The 26,806-nt window shown below is 39.5% G+C and overlaps 1 protein-coding gene across 2 annotated transcripts in view; it reads right to left on the bottom strand.

Moving 5' to 3' along the window:
* Positions 1–26,806, bottom strand: part of uvrag (UV radiation resistance associated gene) — a 182,155-nt gene that overhangs the window by 141,926 nt on the left and 13,423 nt on the right. For both annotated transcript variants that reach the window (XM_067433356.1, XM_067433357.1), the window contains exons 4-6: positions 20,653–20,814; positions 18,184–18,258; positions 17,955–18,040 (exon numbers count right to left, since the gene is read on the bottom strand). In XM_067433356.1, coding sequence (XP_067289457.1) covers positions 17,955–18,040; positions 18,184–18,258; positions 20,653–20,814 — 323 coding nt within the window. The remainder of the gene's footprint in view (positions 1–17,954; positions 18,041–18,183; positions 18,259–20,652; positions 20,815–26,806) is intronic.

Here is a 26,806-nt window from a genome sequence, read left to right as displayed (position 1 = left end):
GAAGCTAGAGATTGGAAAACTGCACCCTTCTCGCTCATATCTGGGGCTCTCCTTTCCTCGTCTCGCACTCTGCATGAGCTGAGCAGGGCATAAATCACCGGGCCTTTAAAATCTACTCTGTAACAAGTTCACACAGCGACAGGAAAAATATTATTTATTTTTTATCAGCCGTGTCTCTCTCGTTATATGCAGGGTGATTTGGCACGCCGATAAGTCAAGTCAAAGCTGATTTGACAGCTTTATCGTCACCGTGATTGAGAAATCTGATAGGCCACTTCCCCCAGGTGAGCGGCAGTTATCGCCCAATCAGATTTCACGCATGTCTGCACTCTTATCAGCCCTCAACCCGTCTGCCCATCAACACCTATCTCCCTCAGCCAATCAGAGAAGGGTACAGGAGGCTACCCGGCAACCAGCTCAGACATCAAACACATGTAGAATACAAACACAAACAACTTTCTTTTCTGGCGAACCACCTTGTAAAAACTAGGGGAATGATTTCTGAGATTGACATCTTAAGGAAGCTGGATGCAGTGACTCGAGTGGTAGATTACTATTTGTGTTTGCTAAGTCAAGCATCACTTCTTTACTCACACTTAAGAGTTAGGGATTTTACACTTAGAACATAAAAATCAATCAAACATTTAGTCACTTGTTCAGGAAAGGTGTACTATTACTTTTCTATGCAATCAAACTAATTATTTTCTTACCCTAGCAATCACTCAAAACACTAGACAATACACAAACTACCACTCAGAAACATAGCAACCAGCCAACCACATAGCAACCGGTGAAGTGAATAACACTGATGATCTCTTCATCGCGGCTCCTGTTAGTGGGTGGGATATATTAGGCAGCAAGTGAACATTTTGTCCTTAAGAGTTGATGTGTTAGAAGCAGGAGAAATGGGCAAGCGTGAGGATTTGAGCGAGTTTGACAAGGGCCAGATTGTGACAGCTAGACGACTGGGTCAGAGCATCTCCAAAACTGCAGCTCTTGTGGGCTGTTCCCGGTCTGCAGTGGTCAGTATCTATCAAAAGTGCTCCAAGGAAGGAACAGTGGAGAACCGGCCACAGGGTCATGGGCGGCCAAGGCTCATTTAATTTTTTTCCTTTATTTAACCAGGTAAGTCAGTTGAGAACAGGATCTCATTTACAATGACGACCTGGCCAAGAGGCAGCATAAGAAGCAGGTATAATACAGTAAAAACATAAAATTTATAAAAAAATACAGAGATAAATTAAACATATAAAATACACAAATACCTAAAAACAAGTACACTGACCAAATCGAATTTTTAAAGAAGGATAGTGAAGTAAATTAACTAAGCTTTAAAGTCTCCTGTAAATGATTCCAATCGAAGGCAGCAGAAAACTGAAAAGAATAACGACCAAAAACTCATTGATGCACGTGGGGAGCGAAGGCTGGCCCGTGTGGTCCGATCAAACAGACGAGCTACTGGAGCTCAAACTGCTCCAGAAGTTAATGCTGGTTCTGATAGAAAGCTGTCAGTCCGCCGAAAGCACCATCAGTGGCACGTGAGCATCAGAACTGGACCACGGAGCAATGGAAGAAGGTGGCCTGGTCTGAGGAATCACGTGTTCTTTTACATCACTTGGATGGCCGGGTGTGTGTGTGTGTGTGGCTTACCTGGGGAACACATGGCCCCAGGATGCACTATGGGAAGAAGGCGAGCTGGCGGAGGCAGTGTGATGCTTTGGCCAATGTTCTGCTGGGAAACCTCGGGTCCTCCATCCATGTGGATGTTACTTTGACACGCTCCACCTACCTAAGCATTGCTGAGACCATGTTCAGCCTTTGATGGAAACGGTATTCTGGTGGCTGTGGCTCTTCCAGCAGGATAATGCTCCTGACACAAAGCACAAATGCTTCAGGAATGGTTTGAGGAGCACAACAACCAGTTTGAGGCGTTGACTCGGCCTCCAGATTCCCCAGATCTCAATCCAATCGAGCATCTGTGGGATGAGCTAAACACAAGTCTGATCAATGGAGGCCCCACCTCGCTACTTACAGGACTTAAAAGGATCTGCTGCTAAAATCTTGGTGCCAGATACCACAGCACACCTTCAGGGGTCTAGTGGAGTCCATGCCTCGACGGGTCAGCAAAAGGGGGACCAACACATTATTAGGTCATAATGTTATGCCTGATCAGTCTATAAAGTGCATATAAACACGATAACTATCACTCAGAACAACTTAAGAACTGCCTAGCAACAACCTGGCAGCCGCACACAACCTAATTGTGGCAGTTTGTTTTTTACAGACAAGAAAATGTAAAAATCTAGTTTCACTTATCTCAGAAAAGCATAAAAAAAGAAATAAAAAAAGACTTAAAAGAGAAAAAAAAATAAACATAGAAAAGCATTAACTCCTTGACCTGAAACACGAATGAATTCCTTCCAGAGCCGCTGGAACAAGAACAGAGACATATTACTGTAAACATTTCGTTTTGACTCTCCTTCTCTCCCACATTTACCTCTCGGTGTGTTTATGGATTGACCGTTCAGTGATAACCAAATAAATCTCGACGAGTGTTTGTGTGTACAGACAGCAGTGCAGCTTTGTAAAACCAGGCCGAAAATAAAACAGGAAATGAAAACAAAGACAGATGCTTGATGAAAAGAACAAAGATGCTCTCTGAGAGGCTTCGACGGCCACCTTATGTCATATCCTGAAGTGGCCCAGAAAGACTGGAGCATGTCAAAGCCAATCACATTTTGCTGCTCAATCGTAACATTGCTTGCCGCTGGTAAATATGAAGATCGAGAACAGCACACAGAAAATACAAACAAACATTAAAGTTACTGTTCATTTTTTTGACATCTGTCTTCTCATCTCATGATGAGAAACTCCTTTACATCAGTATGGTAAGTGTACAAAATTACTAGGAGTGTCCATGGTTAACCGATTGACCGATTAACCGTTAAAAATCGGTTAAGTGGCGTCAATGACGTGCCTTGAATTTAGTTGTAATATATGTTTGCACCCCTAGAGACCACCAGAGCGCTCCCAGACATTTGTAATATCCACAAGAAGAAGTCATGACCAGCTTTCTAAGCGGGCAACGAAGCGGTCAAAGATAGCGTTGGAGCACTTTAAAAATGAGAGTGACGGGGCAAAATGCAAGTATTGCAATGCAGTGCTTACCGCATCTTTCAGGCTATAAGTCGCTCCGTAGTATGAGTCGCATCAGTCAAAATATGCGTCATGAAGAGGAAAATAACATACGTCGCACTGGACTAAAAGTCGCATTAGGGCAGAAGCAGAGCGCGAGCCGCGCGCGCTGTGCATAACGGAGCAGAAGAAAGAAAGTTTGAAGTGAGAAACTTGTGAATGACTAGAGAAAAGCAGACGTTACTTTAACTGTTATGAAGAAAACAAAAAAGCTAATCGCGGACTGAAAGCAAGATGGCCAGAGCTGAAGGGACGAGTCCACAGATGCTTGGACTCTCTGCCGGGAGAGGCTCAGCCGCGCAAGTCAAACGCTGTCTGTGTGAATCGTTCTCGGCTGCATATTTTACTAACGTTACATGCTCTAATCGTGCAGGCGCCCTCGCGGCCACTCGCATTGCTCGTGAACTGGAGCGCATCTCATCCTAATTTAACGAAACTCAGCGTACGCCTCGCAGACATGAAATAGATCTTAAGAAACTTGAAATGTCTTTTAACAATTTAAAACGAAAAGAAATAGGCTACTCTCTGATTAGGTAATCCATGATGTGCATTTCTCTCTATAGGCGCGTTCACTACGGAGATGGTGGTCGTCAAATTAATAAGCTAAAAATAACCCTGAGTCTGACGCACACTATGGTTAACCGAGTATTAACCGCTAAGGGCCTCGGTTAACGGTTAATGAAAAACTTGAAAACGTGCAGCCCTAAAAATTACCTATTTATAATATTATTTATATACTGTATTTATATTATTTATTAATATTTTGAATTAGCCTTCTGTTAAGTTTGTCATTTTAGGTGCTTTTGTCATTATTGTTTTCATTATTTATAGTTATCAAGGCGACATTTCTAATTTTCTTTTAAGTTTGGGCTATTTAAGCAAATATGCATATTTTGAAGCTTTGTTCTTTTATTTATATATATCTTTAATATTTTATCTAACAAATGCTACTGTTTTATATGAAAGCTCGTTTCCGCCACTGACTAATATTTTTAAAGATAATTGTGACTTTTTATATCACAATTCTAACTTTAAAACCTTCAATTTTGAGTTTACATCTCACAATTTTCTCTTTATAACGCACAATTCTGACTTTTTTCTCTCAGAATTATGCGTTATAAACTTGCAATTTCATCTTATAGTCCAATTCTGAATACTTTTTTCTCATAATTACAAGTTTATATCTCACAATACTGATTTTATAAATTCTGAAAAAAGTGACCATTGTGAGTTTTAAAGTCAGAATTGTGAGTTATACTTTTATTCTCACAATTCTGACTTTAAAACATGCAACTGAGACTTTATATCACGCAATTATGAGAAAAAAAGTCAGAATTGTGAGATTAATAGTTACAATAACCTTTTTTATTTGTAATCTGCGGTGGAGACGAGCTTCCATAGTTTTATTCCATTTTATAATCATTAAAATGTTATATTGTTAATAACAAATTCATTGTAATATTCAATTTATTTTAATATTTTTTAAATGAATTTGACTGAGAAGCAAAATGCAATTAATTAACATTTATTCATCATCAGACAGAATTCTTAAAGGACAACTCCGGTGAGAAATGACCCTCGGGGTAATTAACAGATGGTTAGCGAGTAGATCGTTCTCTGCGATGCGTTTTCATGAAAATCGAATGTAAAGAGTTTTATCTCTAAAAACAGATTAGCTTATAACGCTAGTCTATGGGGCACAGGGTAATGAAATTAAATCACTAGTTAACACCACTAACAAGACTCAAAATAGCCTCACACTAACACGGCAGCATAATGAGGGTCCCTACATGCAAACCGAAGCATTGAGAACTTTGTAAGAGTACAAACAGTTTAATAAGAAGATACTTTATAAACACAGTTCATTACGCGTTCACGGACAGCAGCCCTCTTGGAAAACAGTCTTGACGAATCGATTGATCCACGAGCGCTGTTCTAAGTGAGCTGGTCGATAGGAATTAAGTTTGTGAAATGTAATAACATGGACATTTTTATTTTTATTTATTTATTTTCTCTGTCGCGTTCAGTGATTTCTTCCGGAAACAACGGACCATATGAGATTCCAAGTCACAGTTCATCACTTAGCAGAGCTCTCGTCGCTCGATGAGTCGAGACTGTTTTCCAAGATGGCTGCTGTCCGTGAACGCGTAATGAACTGTGTTTATAAAGTATCTTCTTATTAAACAGTTTTTACACTTACAAAGTTCTCAATGCTTCGGTTTGCATGTAGGGACCCTCATTATGCTGCCGTGTTAGTGTGAGGCTATTTTGAGTCTTGTTAGTGGTGTTAACTAGCCATTTAATTTTACTACCCAGTGCCCCATTGACTAGCGTTATAAGCTAATCTGTTTTTAGAGATAAAACTCTTTATATTCAATTTTCATGAAAACGCATCCCAGAGAACGATCTAGTCTCTAATCATCTGTTAATTACCCCTAGGATCATTTCTCACCGGAGTTGTCCTTTAATTTCATAGAATGGTCTTCATATCATTTGTGCTTTCAAATTTGAAGCAACAGCTTCCATGGAACATTCCACAAATCTCTGTGTGTGTGTGTGTGTGTGTGTGTGTGTGTGTGTGTGTGTGTGTGTGTGTGTGTGTGTGTGTGTGTGTGTGAAGACAAAGAAAGGAAATGAAATACAGTCTGTCTGGTTGGTATCTACAAAATAAAGGGATGAAAAAAAAATTCTGTCTCTATTTTTGTTTGGATAAATGATGATAAATGCCCTTATATCAGGTGACAGCCAGCCTTCTGTTGTCTTTGCAATTTCCCTCCTGGAGATACACACACACACACACACACACACACACAAAGCCACAGTAATTGACCCTTAAATAAGACTTAGATCCGGTATAAATGAATGCTTAAACGTTACTCAACCAGCGTTTTCCCCAAAAAGCATTGCGCTCAATGCACTGGTATGATTATACCTGAAGTGTCACTGATCGATATGGTTTTCACTGAAGTCTAATAATTACACTCGCAGTACATAAATCAAAGATAATGTGCACAGCCTGTGCAAAGTAATCAAACATATTGGGTCGTGCTTACGAAAACACGTCACATCTGTTAACCTGCGTCCAAAATATCCCTCACACAAAAAAGAAACAAAAACACTTTTATTGCACAATGAGCAAGTGACACGACACGGAAAAATCTAGAGTGCAAAGAACTCGGAGGGATGTGAGCCTGAACGGAAAAGAAAACAAACACGCAACTGTCGACAGTGGACCCGTACCTGCTGCTCGGAGCGGGAGAATGTCAACACGCCTCCGTCTACACACACCTCAGGACGCGCCATTGTCTCCGCGACTAAAGGGACAGATAAGATTGTGCCGCATGGAAATATTTTGGGCTCTGACATTCCTGCCTGGTCTTTGCCGAGAGACGACCGATGCTTTTAACACCTCACCATTACATCATCTGTGCTCATTTATGCTCAAAAACAGATATCTTGGCTCAAGCGTGGTTAATTTAAAGAGGTCCTATAACGGCCTTTTACAAGATGTAAAATAAGTCTCTGATGTGCCCAGAGTGTGTATGTGAAGTTGTAGCTCAAAATACCACACAGATCATTTATTATAGCATGTTAAAATTGTCACTTTTTGAGGGTGAGCAAAACACGCTGTTTTTGTGTGTCCCTTTAAATGCGAATGAGCTGCTGCTCCCGCCCCCTCTCAGGAAGAGGGCGGAGCTTCAAAAGCACGTGTTAGCAGCTCTGATTACCTCACACACACACACACTGAAAATGTCAGAAACTGTTCAGCCTTTTATAATCAAACCGGAGTCAGACAATGATGGAGAGACTCAAGAAGAAGAGGCGACATGTAGAATGAGACAGGACGTTTCTGAATGGATAGTTGATGAATTTATGAGTTAACGATCTTCAAGTCATTGATTAGCATATTCTGTCATGATAATCTATAAATCGCTGGTGTGGGAACTGTTGTAAGATGCACAGAGCCAGAGAATATATGAAGAGAGAACAGGTATAGTTTAGTTTAATTACGGTTATAACTGATGTTGTCATCTTGCTTTATGACGTGCTATTGCATTTGTGTTCGTACTGTATCAATAAATGAGAAAGACGGACGACAGCTTGAGCCACTCCCAAATGTGCTCGACTACAACAACTCTTCCTCTTCTCCACATGACTTTGTTGCGTGTTCCCGGGGGCGGGGTTATGTCAGTTTTAGGGTTTGAGATGTCACTAGAAGAAGCTCGTTGTAGTCCTAACCGGTCGTTTGTTGTAGTCCTTAAAGATTTCTGTAAAAGAAAATATCTCCCTTTGCTTTGAACTTTGAGCGTCATAACTTTGCAGTTGTTGTTGTTGCTCAAACAGCAACAAAATCACACTCACTAAAGTTAAAAAAAAAAGTGAAATCATAATCAAACACCCCTTTAAGTCTGTGGATGTGAATTCTTGCGTTTCAGTTGTTGGCACTTCAGGATTACAACCTAAAGGACACAAATCGGTGGCTCTTACTCTTTTCTTTCTTTTTTTACAGCTGTTAATGTACAAAGCCCATGTTCTTTGAAGATAAAACAGCCTGTGTGGTGAAAACTCAAGGCATATTGGAAACCTGTATCCAAATATCTTTCACAAAAAAGGTAACAAGGACACTTTTGTTGCTCGAAATCAATAAACTTCCTGGCGACCAAGTTCAAGCTCAGCTTGTAGTCTTATACTATCCAAATGAAGTACTGAGAATGGAAATAGCAACCTTTGGGTTACCAGTCTGACTCTCTAACTATTAGGCCACAACTGCCCGATTTTCAGTGTATTTATCAAGCTCAACCTTTCCACCGCTACCAAAATGACTGTTTCAAACATGTTTTTTCTTGGAAAGTGCCTGTTTTCAGAAATGTCCAACTGTGAAGAATCCCTACCATGCTGATTCATCAAATAAACAAGGCCAGCTCCTTAGTGTGAGCCAAAAAGCTTACATGTATTCTGTAACTGGAACAAAAGGAAAAATTCTTCCTGACAAATCCAGCTGTAGGGTTAGATCTGCAGCTTAGATCATGTAAGCCTCAGATCTGCTGTTTTCAGGCCCTCCAGCTCACGGTAAGGAGGCATTCAAAATCGGCTGAACCGAACATCCCTGTCTGTCAGTGCATTCAGCAGTCAGCCCGTAGAGAGCTCGATTTAACAGCTTCGGGACTGTGCTTCATGATGAGTGTAACATAAATTTCTATTAAAACATTACAGTCATCCAACCAAACAGACGGTGAAACACATTAAGCCCACATACAAGTAAAAACAGCATTTATTTCAATCAATTTAATATGTCTTTGGCATGAAATCTCTCTCACGGACCTTTTCCTGGACCGTTCCCACCTGGTGGAATGACCTGCCGATCTCAATTCGTGCAGCCGAGTCTCTAGCCATTTTCAAAAAGCATCTTTAGACACATCTTTTCCAACTGCACCTGACCAATAAAGACCAGGATTTAACGAAACAATTACATTTTATGTTTATTTGTTTGGAGGGGAAAGGGGGGGGAATGTGTGTACTGTGCTCGATTAACTGAGACTTCAATATTAAATGCATTAAAAATGTACTTGAGTATCTTTTTTAGTACAATATAAATATACTTTAATGCATTTTGAATACATTTAATATTACGTCTTTTTCACCTGGGTTGCTCTCCCCTTTTTGCAAGTTACTTTGGATAAAAGCGTCTGCTAAATGATTAAATGTAAATGTCTATGCTGAATAAAAGTAATAATTTCTTTTAATAACAAAAAAACAAAATCACTAGGTTCAGGAAGCTTCAAGAGCTTGAGTGTGTGCAGGGCTTGTCGAGATCCTTTGCACTTTATCCCTTTATTAAAGGGTTACTTCACCCAAAAATGAAAATTATGTCATTAATGACTCCCCCTAATGTCGTTCCACCATTAACTTTTCGGATCGCGTGTCAAACTGCTGAAATCACGTGACATTGGCGATCCGAATCATGAATCAATTCGCTGATTCATAACCGTTTGAATCTTTATTTGAGGATTGAAAACAAACACGGAAGAGAAGCCAATGCTGAATAAAGTCGTAGTTTTTGTTATTTTTGGACCCAAATGTATTTCTGATGCTTCAAGAGACTCTAATTAACCCACTGATGTCTCATATGGACTACTGTGATGATGATTTTATTCCCTTTCTGGACATGGACAGTATAGTGTGCATACACTTGCATACGCTCTCGGACTAAATATAAAATATCTTAAACTGTGTGTGAAGATGAACGGAGGTCTTACGGGTGTGGAGCGACATTAGGGAGAGGAGTTAATGACATATTTCATTTTTGGGTGAACTAACCCTTTAAAGCAGGGGTCACCAGCTGGCGGACTCCGGTCCGAATCCGTCTACCAGTGCAATTTGAAGCACAGAGAGAGCAGTGTTGAAGATTAGGTACATTTAGTAATGTTGAAATGAATGTATTTTCAGTGCAGATTTAGAGATGAAGGTATTTTTTCATTCATCATATTTTTGTCAGACATGGTTACTGGTTAAATTGAGATATTTTGTACCAAAGCAACTTAAACAGAACAACCTCAAAATGAATTACATTTTGTGAAGGATTACCTATGTTTGCTTTAACAATATGAAATTATCTATATGAGAACATATTATATTTTGTTCAATAAAGAAAACATTTTTTTATCTACACTAATTTCTTTAGTCTGGCAAAAAAACATCAATTCATGTTTTTAGGTATATAATTGTCCGGACCTCGGCCGGTGAGGAGGGTTCATTTACTGGACCCCAAGCAATTTTAGTTGAAGACCCCTGCTTTAAAGCTTGTCTATAAGCGGAGCTCCAACATCCCCTCATGCCTTCTCGACACTATTATTACCACAGCCTCCCACAAAGCCCCGAGAGACCAAAACACCAGCGTCCATTTTCAGCCGGGCAATGCGGAGATTAAGGGCAAGTTTGTTTTTCCGTGAGGCATGGCAGGCGTTACCGGTCCTTGAGGTTGTTGCTTTAGGGTTTTAGGGAGCTAGCGGTAACCCAGCTGTTAAAGCCGTACCCGATAATCCGGTCCAGAGCCGTGGCCTTCGGCGGGGGAGCGCGCGACCTGTCGACCTGATGAAAGCCGCTAAAAGCAGGAAAGGCTTATCACCGCAGTAACCACAGGGTCACGGTCTACTCTATGAACTTTCCTGTACAACGCCACCATTCTTCACCTGCTACTTTATTTATGAGAGAGCGAGAGAAATCAAACTGTAAATCTATCAAATGCAATGGAAAAAATTACCTATTTTCTTAAGGATAAAGAAGTCAAATTTAAGAGGATCTGGAGCAGTGTTGGGTAAGTTACTCTAAAAAAGTAATTAATTACTAGTAACTAATTTCATCTTCACTTGTGTAATTAGATTACTGTACAAATTACTCTCTCCAAAAAGTATTTAATTGCTTATTACTAATTACTTTCCAAATCCTATATCAACCTTAAGTTAAGCGATTCAAGGATAGACATGAAACGGCTTTTTTAATTCATTCAAATACATAATATAAAACTACATCAATTATTCTTATTAACTGACCAAAGTATTACAAATAAAGGATACATAAAATAAGTATTTTAAAGTTAGACTGAATTTGAATGTTAATTCCACTATATATATATATATATATATATATATATATATATATATATATATATATATATATATATATATATATATATATATATATATATATTATATATATATATATGTATGTATATAAAATTGTTCTAGTCTATACACTGTATTTAGTTTAATCACTTGTAAAGTAACTGTAATAAAATAACACAAAAAATAAGAGTAATCCCTTACTTTACTTTTTCAAGGGAAAAGTAATTAAATTACAGTAACTAATTATTAAGTAACTAGTTACACCCAACCCTGGTCTGGAGTCCCTTTTTATTATTTATAAGAGGATATTAACCATATAATACAGGAGGAATAAAATCCTTGATGAGGTATTATACTCATATGAAAATGTATTGTATTGTGCACCATACTAACTAGAGGTGTAACGGTTCACAAAATTCACGGTTCGGTTCGATACGATATACTGGTGTCACGGTTCGGTTCGATACGATATACTGGTGTCACGGTTCGGTTCGATACGATATACTGGTGTCACGGTTCGGTTCGATACGATATACTGGTGTCACGGTTCGGTTCGATACGATATACTGGTGTCACGGTTCGGTTCGATACGATATACTGGTGTCACGGTTCGGTTCGATACGATATACTGGTGTCACGGTTCGGTTCGATACGATATACTGGTGTCACGGTTCGGTTCGATACGATATACTGGTGTCACGGTTCGGTTCGATACGATATACTGGTGTCACGGTTCGGTTCGATACGATATACTGGTGTCACGGTTCGGTTCGATACGATATACTGGTGTCACGGTTCGGTTCGATACGATATACTGGTGTCACGGTTCGGTTCGATACGATATACTGGTGTCACGGTTCGGTTCGATACGATATACTGGTGTCACGGTTCGGTTCGGTTCGATACGATATACTGGTGTCACGGTTCGGTTCGATACGATATACTGGTGTCACGGTTCGGTTCGATACGATACACTGGTGTCACGGTTCGGTTCGATACGATATACTGGTGTCACGGTTCGGTTCGGTTCGATACGATATACTGGTGTCACGGTTCGGTTCGATACGATACACTGGTGTCACGGTTCGGTTCGATACGATACACTGGTGTCACGGTTCGGTTCGGTACGTTTTAGATACAGCAAAAATAAAAAAATTGGCAGATAAATTACCTTTTTTATTTTTTAAAACTAACAAAGTATGATTTTTTTTTTTTTTTTTTTTTACATTGAACAAAGATGGAGCTATACTTTACCCATCTTCTATGTAGTTACAGAAATAGACATTAGCTCTTTACAATAGCTCTCTCCACACTTTTTTCACTGGAGGGCGCCTATTCTAAACAAAGGCGTATTTGATGACGCAAAGTGTGAGCGCAGCATCTTGGGAGATGTGGTCTTCTCATCACAGCCGGTGGAAAATAGGACTCGGGCAGAAATCACGTTCATGCATGCGGTTATTAACGTTACTGTAGTGTAAAGCAGAGCAGGACCGAGTGTTGTGAAGCTGAGCACGACCGCTAGAGCGATTGTTACACACAAACACACGGCTCGCGAGCACCGGGACTTTTATTATGACGGGACGGGACACAGTCGCCGGGCGCCTGCACTGATCCGCTCTTCCAGTTATGATTTTGAGGTAAAGCAGCTCTGTTTATCATATTAGATACATTTAAGTGTGTTTAAAATGATGTTATGACGTTACTCCGCGCGTTCACGTGTTCACACTGTTAAGAGTAAAGCGCTCCTGCCAAATAAAAGCCGAAACCGAGGGTAGCGCAGATATGACGCAATTGACAGGCGACTCGCTCAAACGCTATGCTGACACGTCCCGGTTCATTGGTTAAAATAGCAATTTTCTCACAATTTACAAATAGTTGGAAACATTTGGGATATTGTAAGTACTCAACTGAACAAAATATATAACACTGGCCTAGTGGTTTTTGGATATTTTACTGCAAAAATACTACATAGTGCACCTTTAGTCAGGGGCATTGCCTATTACGTCGTTTTGGTTATTGGCTTCCTTGTTGAACGCATAATATTATATTTTACATACTTTTTTATTTTCCAAGTCTAATTAATTAGACCAAGAACCGCTCGGTACATAATGCGTACCGCGTACCGAACCGAAAGCCTCGTACCGAACGGTTCAATACGAATACGCGTATCGTTACACCCCCTAATAATAACCCTACTTTATTGCTTATATATCTGGGTAACTATTATTTACTGTAATGTGTTGTCAACCCTCCCAAAGTACTTACTGTATTACCCATTGTTGATTTGTGCTATTGCACTTTTCTTGTAATAAGGTTTTGTTTTTGTACAATATGTGTGTTGTTACAGACGCGATGTACACTGTTGTGTGTTCAAGAAAACATTATAAAAATATTATTACAACAAAAAAAATCTTTAAAATGAAGGAATAGTTGCACAGAAAAATATGCACTTTAATTCTTAGGAGAACTCTCACATTAAGACGCAAGAAAGTGGATGTAAAACTAGATTTAGTCGTCACGAAGAATAGATATGACAGTTCTTTGCACTGAAAAAGCAAGTGTTGATTATTCCCAGTGTGAACCAGCTGTGGGGGGTGATGGGAGATAAAAAGTTGAATTCATTCGCAAGCAGGAATTTCCTTTGGCTTGCTTAAGCCTCGCTGAGAACATTTCCTGCATGAGAAAGTACGGGAAGGAAAAGAGAACCAGTGCAAACACCTTCTCCAAAGGACGAAAGCTACTTTGGCCCACTAACACACCATCATAAAACAAATGCAAAAGAAAACAGCGTTTTTTTCCCACGAGTGGCCCGTTGTAGCCCGAGAGCAGCATAAATCGCACACGCAGAGGAAACGTTTCTCTTTTGATTAATGATTCATTTTATTAGAAGACTAACTACTCTAATTTCTTGTCTTTCCTCTTTCCTCTCCTGCGTGTCAGGTTGAGTTAATCGCTGACAGCACAGCCCTGTCAATCAAATCAAATGTTTCCGCAGCGCTGATAACAACCGCCGCCATCCGCCCATTCATCCCGGATCACAATCAAGAACAGCCAATGCAGTCTGACTCTCACACCACACACCTCTTCTGAGGCCTCGTGTGTGTTAAGAAGTGAAGCAAACACACACACACACCGCAGCGCAACCGGAGTCGTCTGATTCCCAAACGAATGACTCTCTGAATCGGGTCTTTAAGGGAATCAAACACATTCAGATATCAGCGAATCCTGATTTCAGAAAGAATGACTAATGTGAAATTTAAATGTATTTATTAAAATTCTCATCATTTAGTAGTAGAATTATATTAATTCTATACAATCTATCCACCAATCTATCTGTCTATCTATCCATCAATCTATCTGTCTATCTATCTGTCTATCTATCCATCAATCTATCTGTCTATCTATCTGTCTATCTATCCATCAATCTATCTGTCTATCTATCCATCAATCTATCTGTCTATCTATCTGTCTATCTATCCATCAATCTATCTGTCTATCTATCCATCAATCTATCTGTCTATCTATCTGTCTATCTATCCATCAATCTATCTGTCTATCTATCCATCAATCTATCTGTCTATCTATCTGTCTATCTATCCATCAATCTATCTGTCTATCTATCCATCAATCTATCTGTCTATCTATCTGTCTATCTATCCATCAATCTATCTGTCTATCTATCCATCAATCTATCTGTCTATCTATCTGTCTATCTATCCATCAATCTATCTGTCTATCTATCCATCAATCTATCTGTCTATCTATCTGTCTATCTATCCATCAATCTATCTGTCTATCTATCTGTCTATCTATCCATCAATCTATCTGTCTATCTATCCATCAATCTATCTGTCTATCTATCTGTCTATCTGTCTATCTATCCATCAATCTATCCATCAATCCATCAATCTATCCATCAATCTATCCACCCAACATCTCTCTCTATCGATCCATCTGATGTTCCATCCATTCATCCATTGTTCTATCTATCTATCTATCTATCTATCTATCTATCTATCTATCTATCTATCTATCTATCTATCTATCTATCTATCTATCTATCTATCTATCTATCTATCTATCTATCTATCTATCTATCCATCCATCCATCCATCCATCCATCCATCCATCCATCCATCCATCCATCCTTCCATCCATCCTTCCATCCATGCATCTATCCATCCGACATCTCTATCTCTCGATCGATTCATGTTCCATCCATCCATCCATCCATCCATCCATCCATCCATCCATCATTCTCTTTCTAGCCATCCATCCATCTATCTATCGATTGTTCTTTCTTTCTAGCCATCCATCCATCTACCTTCATTCTATCAATCTATCCATCTATCTTTCCATCTCCGCTTTCATCTATTCATCTCTCGATCCATTATTTATCCACCCATCAACCTATCCATCTATCAATCAATCTCTCCATCCATCCGTCTCTCTATCTCCAACTCTATCTCTTTATCTACCCTTCTATCTATCCATTCATCTTTCAATCATTCTTTCATCCATCCATCCATCTTTCCATCTCCACATCCATCCTCTCTCTCTCTCTCTCTCTCTCTCTCTCTCTCTCTCTAAAGTACTAAAAGAATTGGTATTGAATGTCTTGGCACGATTCATAATTACAGCCACTGTTAATTTTCCACACAGATATCCTCAAAATACAATCTCAGTAATAAGTCCATATCGCATATAGCTGGAGTAATGCATCCCATGCATGTTTCTGTCAGGTTGTGTGGATACAAATATGTGTCCTATGCGTGAGATTTCAGAATTTCGGCCAAGACATGGGCCCATCTCAGGCCGAAGCCAAGATATTGCACAGACTCCTAATCAAGACTACCAAGAGACTCACAAACAGCATCACACGTGGAGAGAAAGAGCTCCTCCAGCGAGCTCTAGATCAGCCACTACAGCACCGCCCGCTCTCAGGAACTGCCCTACATTCCACACACACACACGGCCACCGAGGTGCGTATGAACGGAGGGTCAGGAAAACGGGCGCTTGGGTGTTTCTTAATAACATCTGTGGATCATTCTTTAGATAGATGTAATTCTGATGTTGTAATAGGACAGATAAATCTGAATGCGGGAAGTGTGTCACAGTTATTTAACACTCTCCAAAGGGCCTCCTTTCTCTCAGGTTGTGTTACGTTGCAAAACACACATGCATTAGCAGACAGCTGTTGCCATCTAGTGTTGCAATGAAGCAACAGCGGAGCATTGAGCCAGCATTCAGCTTCTCTGGGTTTGGAGAGGTCTGCCAATACCATGACAAGGTGGACTAATTTTTCTTTCTTGATTTCCTGCTCTCCTCATCCATCAGCTCTTTTATCCAAGGATTACGGTTATCCAAGACTGCAAAAACATCAGTCATCTTTGGCTGAAGAACGAGACGCCACCCTGCAGCAGGGGGCCAATTTGAAAAAGAAAGAAAAAAACAGAGCGCTATCTGGCGGACAAGGAAAGGAACTTTTCTTGATGATGGGAAGATAATACAATTCAGAAAAGCAACCGAGGGGCTTTCAAACATGTGTTAAAAGGTTAGTTCACCAAAAAAAATTAATTACCCCATGATTTACTCCCCCAAGTCATCCTAGGTGTATTTAACTTTCTTATGTCAGACGAATACAATCTGACATATAGTTAAAAATGTCCGGGCTCTTCCAAGCTTTATAATGGCAGCCCAAAATTTGAAGTCCAAAAAAGTGCATCTATCATCATAAAAGTGCATCTATCCATCATAAAAGTGCATCTGTCATCATAAAAGTGCATCTGTCCATCATAAAAGTGCATCTATCATCATAAAAGTGCATCTATCATCATAAAAGTGCATATATCCATCATAAAAGTGCATATATCCATCATAAAAGTGCATCTATCATCATAAAAGTGCATCTATATTACACAGGTATCACAAGAAGAGGGTGACTTATGAGGACATTACCCATGTCCCCACTTTTCAAAATGCTAATAAATCATACAGGATGAGTTTTTGTGAGAAAGTAAAAATGCAGAATGTTTCCTGTGATGGGTAGGTTTAGGGGCAGCGTGTGTGTGTGTGTGTGTGTGTGTGTGTGTGTGTGTGTGTGTGTGTGTGTGTGTGTGTGTGTTGGCTCGGCCCTCCCTCATGCAGTATAATTGGTTGACACCACGTGATTGACAGGAACAGAACGTGAGGCTGATCAGACAGTCAAAACGAATGTGGTCTAACGGCGCTCATCAATGTCAAAATGATTGAGATAGGCGGGGTTTACGTTCTCTTTTGGCTTGTGCACAGCCTTTACACACAGACGAGCGTGTCAATCTATCGCTTAATGCCGTTGCGGAGAGAAACTCTATTCTTCCCGGTCAAACCACAAAACTAAATGCACACAAACGTGTCCCTGCTCTTAATATACAATCATTGATGGAAATCTTGGTAATTTTAAAGAAGAAAAAAATACTAGAGCCACCGTCCACCTCCACCAGGTAAAGTGAGTGGCTTAAAACTTTGAATTATTTTTTAAATCAAATGAAATTGAAATAAACCCTTTCATTTGTTAGCAAACAAATGGATGGTTTACTGTTGAAACTAAAACATGGAAAAAACTTTGTGATTACTCCTTTAAAAATAAAGTTCTGATAATTATTGTATTGTTGTTGATATTATTAGTAGTAGTATTACATTAAGACTACAATACAATAGTAATATATTTGTCACAAGTTAAAGCGAACTTTTATTTTGAGGCGTTTGACGTCTTGCGCCATTCATTCACACAGAAACACGAAGAACATGCAGGATTCACAGGCTTCTTGTGGTTTATGTGAATGTAATATTCACAGACACTAGTCCATATCACGATGTGATTTAAGTGTACTGACCTGCTTTTGATTTATCCAAAATATGACAAATTAATTTTCGTGTTGCACAGTAAATTCTGTTTTTATGAGTAGATTCTGTCAGTGTTTTTACTTATCTAGATCAGCGGTGCGTGTGCTTTTGGTGCGAGTTTAAATCGAGTTAGTTACCTAAAATCTACTTCAAAAATCATAATTCTGGAAGGAGCACTGATTAGTGCATGTAAAAGTAAACTTAAGGCCTTTTTTCCATGATATGTTCCCTTTAAATGGAGTCCGTCTCACCTCAGTAAAGAGAAAACGCTGTAGGAGTTTCTGACAGAGCTCTGGTCCACCTGGAGCAAACTGTTCTTCTTCCTGTCAGAATTCTCCTGTGGAAAAGCAAACGGTCCATGAGCTTCACAAGAGGTTCCTCTCACCATATGAAGGACTCTACAGGCTGAAAACCCAAGAGATGGAAGTGCATTCGGCCTGGAATTTATTTTGAAGGCCATTCCAAGAGTTTGAACAATACCTTCTGATCAAACTCAGCTGCATAGTAGCCATCGTTCAGTCCAAAAAGGATCTCATTGGGATTTCTGGAGCGAATCTGAGAGAAAAGACAAATGTCAAAGGATGTGAATTTGAAGCAGAATTATATATATCATTTAAATATTTTATTTATATATAATAATCTGTAAAGATAGGACCTAATGTCTTGATATGAAGGAATTTTCAATAGGCGTCTTAGTGTTGTGTTTTAGGCTTTTAAGAAAATGTCTGTTAACTTTTCTGCAGAAAATACCTCTACTGATCTTTTTTAGAGTATAATATTATAATAATAATAACTACAATTACTCAAGCTAACCTTAACATATAAGTGTTGTATGATTTTAGACATATTTTACTGATTAACAATACCGATTGAACATTTAATTTGATTCTCCTCTCAACCACCAGATGTCACACAACCTTGCCTCAGCACTTTTGCTTTTCAAGATGCACGTGGAAATTTGATCTAATCTTTGATGTTTTTTAAAATGTTGTAGCAAATGAGAATTGCTATATTCTCATAGAATATATTATAAGACAAGGTTTTGTTCAAGGTAATTAAAGGTATAGTTTTTCAATAACGGAAGAATTGGGGCAAAAGGCTCAATAATTAACATGATAACTGACATGACATGGTTAGAGTCAGATGGGAAACATCATATATTAAGTTGGGTGTCCACTTTAGAGATAAATCACCCTATTTATAATGGAACCCTCATATATAAAAGTAGTTTTTTTATCTGTTTATTTTTATTGATGAACAAATAATCATGTACAAACAGCAGTAACAGAACATGTGTGTATATATAATTTCCCCAGCATGAGGATGTTGTTAATCAGGAAGTTATCATTGCTATTGTCTATTACAAGTCCAAAAATAATGTCCTTTACGGTGAAGGCTGTCCTGTAGCTCAACAAGTAGAGCGTGGGTTCGATTCCCAGGGAAAGCAAGAACTGACAAAAATGTTAAATGTGTACTTTAAAATGCAATGCAAGTGGCTTGGGATAAATGTAACGTAAATAAGTCTTCGGTGAGACACTTTTGGGAAAAGCCAGTCATAAATATCAGACCACAAAGCCTCCACATATACACATATAGAGTCAAAAACAACAGTCGCAAGTATTCGCTAGATGGATTATATTTTAATCATATATTAATCATGTCATATAATAAAATATAAGTAATTACTACTGTAAATCTATATTAAAGTATAACACAATCTCATTCAATGCTTTCAGAACTGTACTTTTGTTTAAAAAAAAAAAAATTCTATATTTTACAAATATTTTTTATGTTAGCATATTTTAATGACATCATATTTATTGAACAAAAATGACTTATGTATCAAAATAATACAGAAAATAGTTCAAACGTTGCTAAAGTGATTATTTTGAACAAGTATTAACTTAGAAATTACTAAACACAATATTTTAGCTTAAGTATGTGTGTGTCTTTTGCCCCGTGTGAGTAAAAAAGCCCCCCCTCACCACCTTATACATTTATATGATTTTTAAACAAACAAAACAACTTATGATTTATTTTGATCTGTTGCTCCATCAATGTTAATACAAACGTGTGTGTGTGTATGAGAGTGAGTGAGTGAGTGAGTGAGTGAGTGAGTGAGTGAGTGAGTGAGTGAGTGAGTGAGTGAGTGAGTGAGTGAGTGAGTGAGTGAGTGAGTGAGTGAGTGAGTGAGTGAGTGAGTGAGTGAGTGAGTGATTGAGTGAGTGAGTGAGTGAGTGAGTGAGTGAGTGAGTGAGTGAGTGAGTGAGTGAGTGAGTGAGTGAGTGAGTGAGTGAGTGAGTGAGTGAGTGAGTGAGTGAGTGAGTGAGTGAGTGAGTGAGTGAGTGAGTGAGTGAGTGAGTGAGTGAGTGAGTGAGTGAGTGAGTGAGTGAGTGAGTGAGTGAGTGAGTGAGTGAGTGAGTGAGTGAGTGAGTGAGTGAGTGAGTGAGTGAGTGAGTGAGTGAGTGAGTGAGTGAGTGAGTGAGTGAGTGAGTGAGTGAGTGAGTGAGTGAGTGAGTGAGTGAGTGAGTGAGTGAGTGAGTGAGTGAGTGAGTGAGTGAGTGAGTGAGTGAGTGAGTGAGTGAGTGAGTGTGTGTGTGTGTGTGTGTGTGTGTGTGTGTGTGTGTGTGTGTGTGTGTGTGTGTGTGTGTGTGTGTGTGTGTGTCCTGCAATCATAAACTATGGGAGTAGTGAAAAGCACATTTAGCCCCATTGTACCCTACTAGGTAGAGAATAGAAAATGTACATGTGTAACAGAGGCCAGCTAGTAGTAGTTGCTGTGCGAGTAAACCTCACTCCTCTGACCTCAAGAACCGCTCTAGTGACTGACACCAGAGGTTGCAGCCTTTAGCCTCCTTGTTAGAGCGTCCGACTCTCATGCGGCGGACCGGGGTTCGAGTCCCGGTCTGAACAGTAGGGGTTACAAATGCATATATTCTGACCACTCACCTGCTGTCCTGTGTATCTGAGTCCATCTAGGTTGACCTTCCACTCAATAAGCAGTTGGTACAGTTCTTCTCTCCCACCCCATATTCTCACCACAAAACACGACACAGACGTGTCCAAGAGGTCCGGCAGCATGGCAAAATCTAAGCTCCGCCATGTCGGGTTCTGAAAAACATACAAGAAAACATTTAAGAACAGGGTTTTTCATAGCCGGCTGCTTTAAAATGTGTTTTTTGCAGCATTGAGCTTTGTAGGCAAACACACATATATCCATTAAAGGTGGGGTAAGTGTTTTTTCAAAAGGACACGGGCCGAGTGGAATAACAAACTTGTAGCCAATCAGCAGGTAAGGGGCGTGTCTACTAATGATGGTGAGAAGAGCGCTCGCTCTCACTCTGTGCACGTCATTATTCAAAACACGAGTCACACATGACGGACATTAGCCGAGAACTAGCCTAATATATGCTGCTTGACTATGCTCGTGTGTCATGTTCGCTTGTTAGTCCATCTGTGATAGTATTGTCTTGCTTCAGCCATGATAAAGACCCGTTCATTTCCACACCATATGAGCATCTAAATCCCCTCAGTGTTTTAAGGTTTCAAGCGTCAGCTCACACAATGTCTCCGACAAGTAAGATACTAAACTCCTAATATATGTTTGTTTCCTCTTTTCATGATCTATATAATCCTAATCTGGTCATAATTGTAATATGTCATCAGCTGGACTGTCGTGCTCGTGTTCTATAGAGTTGTTCATGAGAACATTTTGATCGCTATCTCAAATCATGTCATAATATATGTCGTTAGCTGGACTGTCGGCACGTGCTATCGAGTTGTTCATGAGAACAGTTTGTGTTTTGTGATCGCTATAACTCTAATCTGGTCATAATAGTAATATATCGTTAGTTGGACTGTCGGCTCGTGTTCTATCGAGCTGTCCATGAGAATGGTTTGTGTTTTGTGATCGCTATAACTCTAATCTGGTCATAATAGTAATATGTCGTTAGCTGGACTGTGTGCTTGTGTACTATCGAGCTGTCCATGAGAATGGTTTGTGTGTGTTTTTGTGATTGCTGTAACTCTAATCTTGTCATAATTGTAATATGTTCGTTAGTTGGACTGTCTTGCTCGTGTTCTATCGAGTTGTTCACAAGAACGGTTTGTGTTTTTGGGATAGAAGCGATGACTTTTTCATTGAATATTCGACCTGGATTAGATACACACAGATTCTGCCATGATGCCTCTGGGTTACGTATGTGTGGGGCGGAGCTATCAAAATAGGGGCGAGACCCTTTTGGGGGTAGGGGCGTGTTTGTTTTGGTGATTTGAAATATCAACAACGGTTACCAGAAAGCACTCACCCCACCTTTAAGCATGTGAACGCAATGGCCAATCAGATGTGTTCGCTAAATACCACTCAAAACACCAATCCTTTCATAACCAACAGAGTATAAAACACAATGCCAATAAAAGATTCATTGCAGTTTTCGCAGGACCGCAGCTTTGTAACAGCTTCAGTGATTATAATGTGAACCTTATATATATATTTTTTTTTATATATATTTGTGTGATGTTCTGTATTTCAATCGCAGCTTTAAAATGTTATGAGAAAGCGTTTTACGATTGTTTATCCACCACTTTACCTTTTATTTAAACCTAAATAAGAAAGCCATTGTCAGTTCGTCTGTCAGTTGGCAGGCAGTTTTGGTCGCTTTAGTAAAAGTTGTTGCTGTGTGCAGTCAGTGTGTAAAGGAAAATAAAAATAGTTTTACCCTTCAGCTAACTAGTGTCGTGCCCCTCCCAACCCAATCACACACACACTGATGATTCGACTATCAGTCAACCATAGAGAGATTCGACAATTCTGATTCGAATGTGTAAATCCTTAGTCGGGGACACCCCTACTAACAACAGAACCTCACAACACTGATACCATACTCCGCCCATAATGCACTTCAGTTCTCACGAGTGTGACATCACCTGACAAAGACCGATAACGACTCCAAAAGACTAATTAGTGTATTTATATGTATATTTTACTACATTGTTAATCTATACATTGATTCACTGGAGTCTCTAACCTGCAATATGCCCTTTAAGCTTTTAAACTAATACCAACAAAAGTTCAGCCAATATATGATCAAATAGGCCAGCAATTAAGACTGTTAGAAATGTCGATTTTATTAATAATGCATAAGTGTGGCCTATCAGAATAGTCAATGATGCAGCAAGCTAAGCTTTCAAGGCCTAAAAGCAGAAACAGATTTGCAAAACAGTCCCAACATGCAGTCTGCAGGCTAAAGAAGGTCTTTCTCCAAGAGGATGTGCAGCTGACAAAACTACCATCACAGTGACTCGGTCAGCAGAAATAAATACAAAACAGCCATCAGTGACCCCCAGAGGGGCTGACACGAAGAAGGAGTGATTACATGAGAGACCGGAAGGACGTACAGGAAGGCCAGAAAGAAAGGGAAATGAAGAAACAACATAGGAAGCAGAGAGGGGCAAGAAGGTCAGAGGTTAAAGAAGAAAAGATTTTGTTAGTGTCTGACAACACAGTATCAGTTACAATTGCTCACTAAAATAGTTTAAGCATTATTTGTAAGATTTTCAGTGTGAAGGTGAAGTGAATAACACTGATGATCTCTTCATCGCGGCTCCTGTTAGTGGGTGGGATATATTAGGCAGCAAGTGAACATTTTGTCCTCAAAGTTGATGTGTTAGAAGCAGGAAAAATGGGCAAGCGTAAGGATTTGAGCGAGTTTGACAAGGGCCAGATTGTGACGGCTAGACGACTGGGTCAGAGCATCTCCAAAACTGCAGCTCTTGTGGGCTGTTCCCGGTCTGCAGTGGTCAGTATCTATCAAAAGTGCTCCAAGGAAGGACCAGTGGAGAACCGGCCACAGGGTCATGGGCGGCCAAGGCTCATTGATGCACGTGGGGAGCGAAGGCTGGCCCGTGCGGTCCGATCAAACAGACGAGCTACTGGAGCTCAAACTGCCCCAGAAGTTAATGCTGGTTCTGATAGAAAGCTGTCAGAATACACAGAGCAGCTCAGTTTGAGGCGTATGGACCAGTCAGGGTGACCTCTGACCCCTGACCCCGCCGAAAGCACCAACAGTGGCACGTGAGCATCAGAACTGGACCACGGAGCAATGGAAGAAGGTGGCCTGGTCTGAGGAATCACGTGTTCTTTTACATCACGTGGATGGCCGGGTGTGTGTGTGTGTGTGGCTTACCTGGGGAACACATGGCCCCAGGATGCACTATGGGAAGAAGGCGAGCCGGCGGAGGCAGTGTGATGCTTTGGCCAATGTTCTGCTGGGAAACCTTGGGTCCTCCATCCATGTGGATGTTACTTTGACACGCTCCACCTACCTAAGCATTGCTGAGACCATGTTCAGCCTTTGATGGAAACGGTATTCTGGTGGCTGTGGCTCTTCCAGCAGGATAATGCTCCTGACACAAAGCACAAATGCTTCAGGAATGGTTTGAGGAGCACAACGAGTTTGAGGCGTTGACTCGGCCTCCAGATTCCCCAGATCTCAATCCAATCGAGCATCTGTGGGATGAGCCGAACAAACAAGTCCGATCCATGGAGGCCCCACCTCACAACTTACAGGGCTTAAAGGATCTGCTGCTAACATCTTGGTGCCAGAAACCCCAGCACACCTTCAGGGGTCTAGTGGAGTCCATGCCTCGACGGGTCAGCAAAAGGGGGACCAACACAATATTAGGTCATAATGTTATGCCTGATCGGTGTGTGTATAACAATAAACAAAATTACAGACCACTATCCATAATATTATACTTAAGTGATCAGCAATTTGTAAATTTAATAATAAAAAACTGCATTAAATGCAGCTGTGCCTACTCTGTAAATAGAAAGAGAAGCACACCCAGAACAGGCCTCGAGCCGGGGTGTGTCATCTCATATGAAAACACACACTATTAAATACAGTCGAGTACTCATAGCCTACAATATGTCATTTCAGCACTATGATCATCATAACGTCCATTACAGTCAGATTAACCTCTCATCATGTCTGTGTAAATCACATTACTGATGATCCTTTTGCTTTTGTGTGTTGTGTTGCTATGCGTCAGTGTTTTTCGACAGATTTACAGGCTTGGACAGAGTGACCACGTGGTCATTAAACCGCTTTCCAGTCCTCAATGAAGCCAGCCACATCCGCTTTAGTGGCTCGGAGGCCTTCTTGGCGTAGTAAAATAAGGGATTGTTTCAAAAGTAAAAGGTTGCCGGTGTGACCCCAAAAAGTCCATTTAGCGAAGCTGTTTTATATGAGTAAACGAAGCGGTGCTGCTGGGAGCTCAGTGCCTGTGTGTAGGTGAGAGGGTAGATGTGCCATACGTGTGAAGATGAAGTCCTGAGGACATCGCCTTACTACAGCCCCTGCCTTCAGGATACATGATTAAAACTAGGGCCCTATGATTTCAGCGATGCAGAAAACACGGACGGAATCGTGGGATGCAGTCATAAAAAAGAAATTTACTACAATAACGTGAAATTGCACCGATTTTGTCAAATGTTTTATGAATAAATACAAAGGAGGTCAGTACACTTAACTACTATTGTCTGTGAATATTAAACCGCAAGAAAAAAGATATTCAAGTAAGAATCCTGGATGTTCTGGGTGTCTCTGTGTGAATGAATGCTTTTTACCCACGCATTACATGAACGCATTAAACTTCATCTCCAGAGTCACTTCATCAGCATTTCACCGTTTCATTTGATCAATCACAAACGTCGCACACCTGTGTGTGATAGCAGAGCACGACAAAAAAAGTCCAATTATCAACAAATGAAAAAAGAGAAGTCCCGCACACTATCAACTTGCAATTAAAAACGATTTATTTTTTCATTGCAACGTTTCATTTGAGAAATTATCATCATATCATAATCATCTTCACGGCAACCCGTCAAAATAAAAGTTCAACTTAACTTGAAATTGTGGCAGAAATGTATTGCTGTCGTACTGACAAAATGTGTACCTTGAATGCAATGTAAGTCGCTTTGGATAAAAGCGTCTGCCAAATGCGTAAATGTAAATGTAAATGTCGTACAGTAGAATTTAGATACGTCTCAATTAGGGCTGAACGACAGGCACAAAATCTCGATTTTCATGCCAGATATCTCGATATATCAATACAATACAATATGAGTACGTGTTCGGTGAAAACCAAGCATTTCTCAAAAAAATAAAAAGATTTAAGCCTACATTTCAAAAATTTGTGTCAGAAAATGTATTGTTTTTAAGCCTCTCGCACGTACGATCACACCGGTGTAATCAGAGACTGGTCCCTGGAGCGAATGATCAAGTGCATCACATGATCCTCTGCTAAACCCAAATGTTGACTTTAGCCAGAGACAGGCGTGCTCAGAGCAGAACTTTTCAGTGTTTTCAACCACATACTGTTTATTTTAGTTTTCAAACATATAAATTCACATAAGTACTAAAAAAAACAATACATTTAGAGTTTGTAAAATACACACTGATGTCTATGGAAGAGGTAATTATAATCCTTTCTAATATATTAAAAGATACATTCAATTAATGTTTTGTGCCTTCGTTTGATTGCCAGACAAATAATACACAACACAAAATTTCTACGAAATGTTTTTGTTTTGTTTCAGAAATTCTATTTTATTTTTAAAAATAATAAATTGTTATTTTTATGAATACAATTAATTAGACATGATTTTTCTAATTTTTACATTTTAATTAAAACCATTAAAATGGAAAATTTGAGCAATCAAATTTCTCGAATCAGAATTTGAGAAAGAAAAATAAAATGCATTTCATAGGGCCCTAAACATGTAATTTTTCTTATACTTTTAATTAATTGTTGATAAATTATATAAGTTTCATTGTTTAAATTAGTTATAAATGCTTTTTGAGTACTAACATTTTATTTAACCATTAAGACGGAGTCCAAAATTGTTTTAATGGAATCCAGAACAATTAAAACTGAGAAAAAGTGTATTGTTTCGGATTTCATAGGGCGCTATACAACTCTTATTATGGCTAAATATGATAATGATGGTACCTATTGGTGTATAAAATATATTAAATGTATAGGGAGAAGTGTGTAATTTCTGTATTACCATCACCAAAAATACTCTTTTTAAGATTAT

The sequence above is a fragment of the Pseudorasbora parva genome, chromosome 23 (assembly GCF_024679245.1).
Source record: "Pseudorasbora parva isolate DD20220531a chromosome 23, ASM2467924v1, whole genome shotgun sequence".
NCBI classification, from domain to species: domain Eukaryota; kingdom Metazoa; phylum Chordata; class Actinopteri; order Cypriniformes; family Gobionidae; genus Pseudorasbora; species Pseudorasbora parva.
This window is presented reverse-complemented; position numbering and strand designations above follow the sequence as displayed.